The following is an 8,005-nucleotide window of genomic DNA, read 5'->3' on the forward strand; positions in this document are numbered from 1 at the left end:
GCTGGAGGTGGGGAGGGAGGGAGGGAGGAGATGAAGGAAGCGTTTGGTAGGGAAAAAGCATCCCTGAAGTGCTGCCTTGTACCACTGCTCCCTCCCACGCCGGGGGCACATTGTGGGCACGCGCCGGTGTGTACACCCACACCTTGACTCGCACTTGCCCCTTGTTTTTCCTCGACCTTTCGACTGCCGAGCAGTTAAAGCAAGCGGCGTTACAGCAAGCGGCACCGCAGAGCACGGCTTTTCAGCAAATACCTTTTCCTAAAGGCGTCAGCTCTAAGCAGCAGCCGCTCCAGGCGGGGTCCCCGTGCGCTGGTGTGCGTCTCTGCCAGCATCTCCCTCCTTGGCTGCCCGTGCATGGACCACCAGCCCCCGGCCACTGTCCTGCCCCCGGGATGAGCCAGGTTTATGCCCGAGGACAGCCGGCCCGCAGGCTCGTGGCATGGGGGGTGTGGGTGAGATGGGGCGGGTGGGTTTGTGTGCGAGGACGGGGAGAAGCTGCTGCTTTGCACCTTCTCTGCCCCGTGCCCGGGTGCAGGGCGCAGGGTTAACGCGGTCTTCTGGTGTCTGCGGTGCCGCGTGTTTCTGTCCCCCGTGGCTCAGCTCTTCTGGCACCGCCAGGTCTGTCCCCTCATGCGGGGCTGTGGGAGAGCACTTGGGAAGGTGCCACCAACCAGTGCCATTGTCCCTCCTGGTCCTACTGGTGGTGGGATGCAGGGCTGGACCACATGCTCACCCTTGGGTGCAGGGCTGACCTGTCGGGGGGGACGGTCCTCATGCCCCGGGGTGGCAGGCGGGCTCAGCGCAGCTGCATCCTCCTTTCCCGGTGCAGCATCGCACTTCTCTGGGACTTTGGGATTTGGTAGCACTGATGCTTTTCTGCCTTTTCTGCTGAGGCAGAGCAGCAGAGACGCTGACACGCTCCTTCCCGCGTTCCCTACCGACTTCCCTAATTTTGCAGCCCCTGCTTCCCACCACCCACGCAGCTCCCAGCTCCGGCAGTAATTGCAGTTCCCCGTTCGCATCGCTAAGACGGCAAAGAGCTCAGAACAGCAAAGCACCGCTCCGCCACGGGGATCCCGCGCCCGGCGTGATCAATAGGAGATTTGTGAGCACACGTGTGAGCGAGAGGCTTTTCCCCTCAGACAAATAATCCACTTTTTCTCCAGCAGTCCATTAAGTGAAGCTCCTGAGATGCAATCAGGTGCCGGGGGCTTTGAGACAGGGGTGCAGCGTGAAGGCAGGCTGCTGCCTGGTGGCAGGGCTGCCTGCTCGGCCCCGCTCGTGTGTCCCCACCTGAAGCTGCTCATCCCGCTGCTCTTTGCCCACCTCAGGGCTGGGAGCATCCCCAGGTTGGTTGCACGGGGCTACGGCCTCCTCCTCGCCACCGGGACCGTATCCTGACCCTGGAGCAGCAGGGGGTCCCCGGGGAAGCGCTCCGCCAGCCCAGCATCTCGTTGCAGTGGGATCCTTGGAAGCGGCCGAGGTGTCCCCACGGGTGAGATGATGGAGCATCCCACCCAGGGATGGCCTGCAGGGGGTAAAACCAGGGGAAAGAGGTTAACCCAGCAGCTCTTTAAAGGAAAATCTGTTTGGGAAAATGCAGCTGGGGCAGGCGGTGCCAGCCTGAGCCTCCCCCCAGCTCCTGGGGCTGACCTGGTTTTGGAGGAACCTGCCTTTTTTTCTGCTCAGCTGCCCTTTTGTCTCCGCACCCGGAGGACGCAGAGCCTCCTGGCCTATATTTTGGCTCTAAGATCAATATTTAAAATCCCCCCTCCCGTTGCCTTTGCGCAGGCGTGAGGTGTCTCGCTTGCTGGGGGAGGCTCGTCTCCCAGAGACCTGTCTGTTCACCATTTCAAATAATTTCCCCGGTATCGTTGTTCTAGAAACAATTCATTAGGGGCCTATTATAGGATGTTATACCTGCCAAGGTTAGAAAAGATCCCGCATATGTGGTAAAATCTGTGAGCTGCACGCGCCGGCTTTTTTTTTTTTTTTGGTGTCTGTCTATAATGGTACCTTTTTCTCCTTTTGCAGAGCCAGTCACCTGGGGGCAAAGCCGGGGGGGTGATCACGCTGCCTGGGGTGGGGAGCCCCAGCAGGGGTTGCTCTGGTGCTTGGTCACGGTCCTGTGCTGGGAAGATGCTGCCGGTGGCGGAAAGGAGTGGTTTTGGGGTGTAGCAGCTGTTCCTCTCTCCTCGCCGCTTTATGCCCCCTCTCCAGTGGCACATTTGGAAAATCTGGGCCAAAACCAGTGGCCAGATCCCCAGGCTGAGAGTGGTCACACGTTGTCAGAGAGATAACAGAGCCGTGGTCCCCAGGGAGCTCGTTAAGCATCACCTCGGAGGGCTGCGTGGCCGGGGCGGCTGGCGGCGGGGGCTGCAAACCCCATCCCCTCTTCCCTCTCCTGCCCACAGGAGATGTCCCTCGCCGTCCTGGGCCATCCGTCCCCGTACCGCTGGGGCGGCTCAGCCCCCCTGCCCGGCCGTGGCCTGCATCGTGGCTTTGCAGTTGTCTTTTTCTCTCTGCAGGGAGAATAACTTCATCAAGGATTTCCCCCAGCTGGCCGACGGCCTCATGGTGATCCCGCTGCCCGTGGAGGAGCAGTGCCGCGGCGTCCTCTCGGAGCCCCTTCCCGACCTCCAGCTTCTCACCGGTACGAGCTGCCCCCGGGCTCAGCCCCCTCGGGGGTGAGCGCAGCTGTATGAACCCCTTCTCCCACCCTAGATCCCAGCGTGGTCCTCGAGGGGCATCAGCATCCCTGGTGTTGGCGGGGGGTCCTTCGTAGCATCCCTCCTGCATCCCCTGGGCAGAAGCAGCCTCTGTGCTGGGGGAGTCCGCCCCGACACGGCACGGTGGCATCTCTATCCCTGCAAGCTCCAGGCAGCCGCAGCCATGGCGATGCTGGTCCTGCCAGCAGCCGGGGGACCCCACGCCGTGACCACCGGAGGAGGTGATCCCTGCTACCACCCCGTTGCTCGCCCCTGCGGTGTGTAGCAAAGCGGTTGCTCGGTGTGAGCAGTAAGTGTTCCCCGGAGCAGAGCCGCCGGGTCGGCAGGGGCTGAGCGCCGGCTCTTCTTTGCAGGGGACATCAAGTACGACGAGGCGATGGGCTACCCCATGGTGCAGCACTGGCGGGTGAGGAGCAACCTCTACAGGGTGAAGCTCAGCTCCATCACCCTCTCTGCAGGTGAGGGCTTCTAACAGCGGGGAGACAGCACGTCTGCATGGGCGGGTGGGTGGTGGTCTTCTGCCCCATGGCACAGTCGTGCAGAGCATCTCAGCAGCGTTTCCCATCTCCAGGCTCTGCTGGGGCAGGAGCTCGTGCTCCCAGCGCTGCTGCAGAGGCAGGCAGAGAGATTTTCCTCCTTTTTACAGGCGGGGGAAACTGAGGCAGGGAGTTTGTGCAGCTCGGTTGCGCAGCTCGGTTGTGCAAACCAAGAGCCGGGGTGAGGGCCAGGATCGAGGTAACAGGGAACACTGCGGGGAGGATTTGTGTGGGGGTGGCTGTGTATGTGCGTATGTACGAGAGACAGTAATTTCTTGAAAAAACATGGTTTCAAAAGGACCCAAAGCACTTGTAAATGCGGGTCATACAAAGCAGGAGTTGCAGATGAAGAAGGGGCGGGGGGAGGATCCTGCAAATGTCAAAACATTTCACTTCCACGTTTTTATAGCTACACGTTTTGTTTCAGAGATGCTGAAACATTTTGTTGCGACCTGAAATGTTTTGCCTTTTCATTTCAAAACAGCATTTTTTATTTAAAAATCAACCTGTTTTTAAAGAGGGAAAGAAAAAAAATAAAAAGATTTAGTGCAGACAGGCTGCACAGCCCCGGAATGAAATAACCTGTTCGGAGCTGGACAAAATATTTGGGTTCAGCTCAATATAAATTATTCTAGCTTTTTTATTAGACCAAACTTCTCCTTCAATAAACCAACCAACCAGCCAGTCAGATAACATCATTTTGGTGACAGTTATGACGTATTTTCTTCCAGTTTATTTTCAGTTCCACTGCTTGAACCAAAACGATGATAGCAGCCAGCTCTAAAGGATGCCAAGGCACCGTGTAGTCACCGATGCCTCCACGATATTTCAGCTCCATAGAGCAGGGAGGGTCCGTGTCCTTGTCCCATGCCAGCAGTCCCTGCTGTCTGCGCAGGCGCTGCAGGGCGCTGCTCAAGAGATCATAGAATCATAGAATGGTTTAGGTTGGAAGGGACCTTAAAGACCATCCAGTCCACCCCCTGCCCTGGGCAGGGCCACCTCCCCCCAGCCCAGGTTGCTCCAAGCCCCGTCCAACCTGGCCTTGAACACCTCCAGGGATGGGGCAGCCACAGCTTCTCAGGGCAACCTGCCCCAGGGGCTCACCACCCTCACAGGGAAACATTTCTTCCCAATATCTAATCTAAATCTCCCCTCTTCCAGTTTGAAGCCATTCCCCCTCGTCCTGTCGATGCCCCGACCCTTGCACACCCACCGAGCTGCCACCAGCCCAGCCCTGTGTATCTCTCTGGTTTGTCTCCAGCTTTCCTAAAAATAGTTATTGACTGTGCGGGATATTTACAGTGGGGATGGTCTGCAGTGCAATCCGTAATAAATTACACCAGGAGAACATCTCTGGTTGCAGTTACTGCAAAGTAATGGCCAAGTGCATCCTCTGGGGGAAAGCGCTGATGGTGTTCCAGCAGCCTGCAAAATGGGATGGAGCTGGTGGGGAGGGTGTGTGTGTGTGGATATGTGTGTCTGTGCACACACAGGTTCACATGTTCCTCCCTACAAACTGGTTTTGGAAACATCTTAGGGAGAAGAATCATAGAAGGATGCCAGAGCCACAGCCCAGGGTAAATAGGTTGTAGGTTCCAAAGGATTGTCTTGGAGGCAAGAGAGGAGGAACTGCGCTTTGCTCCTATGTGGGGACTTGTGTGTCTTGAGCAGAGGATCTCCTGGGGCTCCTTCCCCCGAGGCTGGGGCTGGCAGCCCTGCCTGGCCGACCCGCCGATCCCCTGCCTCCCCCTTTGCAAACATCCTGAAGATCCTGAACAAGGACAGCAGCCGGGAGGAGCTGCTCTCCTTCATCCAGCAGTTTGGCTCCCACTACATCGCAGAGGCTCTGTACGGCTCCGAGTTCAGCTGCACCATCCACTTCCCCAGCAAGAAGGTCCAGCAGCAGCTCTGGCTCCAGTACCAGAAAGGTGAGGAGTGCGGTGGGAACGGGCAGGGCCACAAATGCCGGTTATTGTTTGTGCTGTTTTCCATCCGTCGGCCCCTCTGCCCCGTGTAAACATCGTCACCGTGCCCGGTAGTAGGTGCAGACAGGAGACTTGTACCAAATTGAGTGCCCAGCAGCAGGAGATGGTGACAGCATCCCATAGCCAGGTGAACCCCTCCTGCCTGCTCCTGCCCTCCGGCTGCCACACTCTGGCTCCGTCCTTCCCCAGGGGGACCTTCTTCACCGCCCGCCCCCAGCCCCGCCACGGTGGCCCCTGCACGCCGGGGGTGCTCAGGGTCGGGTGATGGAGATGTGACATAATTGAGCCGTCTCAGAATGGCTTCGTTTTATTGCTTGTGACAATGATGGTCTTTAAGGAAGTGTATTAAATCAATAGCAGACTCATTGTGCTACACCATAAATAACGAGACACATCATTAAACAGGGCAATAAACTTCAGGACTTTGAAGTAATACAATTAGGTTATGTTTATAAAAACTCCCTTATCGCTGTAGCCTTCCATTTGCCAATTCATCTCTCTCCTCCAGGGAGACGGGGATATTCCCCGGGTCTGATGTTTTTCCGTTGAAAAACATCTGTGATGTTTCATAGGGCCAGTCGTAGGGCTGATGGTGACGGAGCTCGTCAAGGCACTTGCATCCTGCCCCGCGGGCGCTGCCGAGAGTGGCCTCCTTCCGTGGAAGCCAGTGGACAGAGCTTTGCTCCCTCCTGCTGCCTCCCTCGCTTTCTGCTGATTTTTTTTCCCTCTGTCTTCCCAGCGCAGCTCATCTTCTACGCGTATTTATACTGCCCTGTACTCCTTTGTTTAGGTTTTAAATAGTGATAAATGAAGTTTGCCATAGCAATGCCCCTGCTTAGCAGGAGAAAGCATCGGGGAAGTGTGTTGTTTGCGTACTCACGATGTTATTAATTGTTTGGGTGTGCTCCCTGCGATCCCCGGGCAAAGGTGGCGGTGGGGAGCAGACCGGAGTGGCTTCATGGCCCCAGCGCCGTCACCGCAGATGTGGGGCTCCTCCGGAGATGCCGGGTGGGAAGGAGAGGCGGGGGCTGCAGTCTGAGCCCGCCATGAGCATCACCACTGTTTCACGGTGCTGGGGCCAGAGGGGAGATGAACGGTGGCAACACTTGGTCCAGTGATGAAATATCTCCTGTTTCTCAGCCCCCACCTTCCCCCCAGCCTGAGGCAGTGGTGGTTCCTAGGGCTCAACCGCGAAGCCCTGTGGTGGCACCGGGCCTGAAGGCGAGCAGTGCCTCGCTGACAAAATAATTTCCTTTTTAGTCCATGGTATGCAGCTGGCCGAGGCGGGCTCCCTCGCTCCCCTGGAGCCGTGCCGGCCCCGTGCCGCTCGCAGGGCTGCCCTGGCGCACGGGGGGCATCCAGAGCATCCTTCCCCACCAAAGCACTCGTGGCACCGCATGGATCCCCAGGGGTTTTGCATGTAATGCCTGGACATAAGCATTTTGTTTCTGCCCGTGCGGCATTTAGCCGCCAGGGCTGGCTCCGACCGTGCTCTTTGTGGGTGGCTCCGTCTGCGGCTTCGGTAGCTGGTGGGGTTGGTGCGGTTGAACTTTGAGGCCGTTGGTACTGCAGAGGGGACCAGTGTTGTACTTAGCTCTTTGATGGCCAGAAAACACTCTTGGAAGGACACTGAGGATGTTCAGGGCTCTTGCCAATACCGGGGGAGATCGGGTCTGGACAGAGAAGAAGGTATCACAGAAAACCCAGGGCTCTCTCCTGGTGAAACCCCAGTTAGCTAAGAGAAAGAGATTGCTGTTCATGGTAGATGGATTTTATTCCCAGCTTCTCCACTGATTTACCCTCATTTTGCCAGTGACATAAGGAGGATTTGAATAAATAGCTCCAGCTAGACAGTTCTGGATGCCTTCTCCACTCAGGAACAGCTCTGGCCCGCCGGGCTCCCCGCTGCTAGCCAGCCCGTTTCCGAACTGCTCCGAGAGCGCACATATGCATCATCTCTAATAAATACAAAAGCGAGGCCAGGATAACTGTAATTTGTTAGCGAACAAAGCAGGTCGGAAGAGGAGGGGGAGAGGAGAGTCTCGAGCTAATTGGAACGGCACCAGATATGATAAAAACGCACATTGCGGCGTGTTTGCAGCATCGCACCAAATTATTTTAATATTTTAATCAACTTCGTAAATCAATCGGCGGGCCTCGGGAGAAGGCCCCCCGCCAACAAAGCGCACAATCTGCGCATCGAGCCCTAATTGAAAACACGGTCTCGAAGAAGAGCCGGCGCCATTGGCAGCCGGACCCCTCGCCGAGCGCCCGGGCCAGGCGCTGGCTCTCTGCCGGGGCTGGAGCAGCCCCAACGCCGCCCTCGCAGCCCGTGACGTGGGTCGGTGTCTGTGGAGCTCTTCCTTCAGCCCGAACGGTGGAGAAAGGGATCCGGCTCTCGCCAGGGACGGCAGAAAGTCGGTGCCGGGCTCCTTTCAGGGCAGACACACAAACATCCCCCGGGCTCCCCGCCTAGGAACTGTGTTAGCCCGTGAGCGGACCAAAGCAAACCCCGATTTTATTTCATACAGAGTGATTAAAAACCTGTTTGGGGGGGTGCTTGCTCTGGATCTGTGCAGCCAAACCATGCCTTAACTCATCGGAGCAGCCTCTGAGCGGGGACATGAGATCGACCCGGCCATTGATCTGTGCCACGGGAGCCCGCATCGGTTTTCTCCCCTGTCGAAGGCAACATTTAACGCTGACGGCACCTCATTAAGTTCGTACCAATTGTGTGAGCATCTTCATTTGGCAG

The 8,005-nt window shown here is 57.4% G+C and overlaps 1 protein-coding gene across 1 annotated transcript in view; it reads left to right on the top strand.

The window, feature by feature from the left end:
* ASTN2 (astrotactin 2) overlaps nt 1–8,005 on the top strand; it is a 321,046-nt gene that overhangs the window by 181,392 nt on the left and 131,649 nt on the right. Inside the window, exons 14-16 of the mRNA XM_009888090.1 lie at nt 2,529–2,653; nt 3,083–3,188; nt 5,015–5,193. Of these exons, the coding sequence (XP_009886392.1) occupies nt 2,529–2,653; nt 3,083–3,188; nt 5,015–5,193 (410 nt within the window). The remainder of the gene's footprint in view (nt 1–2,528; nt 2,654–3,082; nt 3,189–5,014; nt 5,194–8,005) is intronic.

Source organism: Charadrius vociferus, unplaced genomic scaffold, assembly GCF_000708025.1.
Source record: "Charadrius vociferus isolate BGI_N301 unplaced genomic scaffold, ASM70802v2 scaffold56, whole genome shotgun sequence".
NCBI classification, from domain to species: domain Eukaryota; kingdom Metazoa; phylum Chordata; class Aves; order Charadriiformes; family Charadriidae; genus Charadrius; species Charadrius vociferus.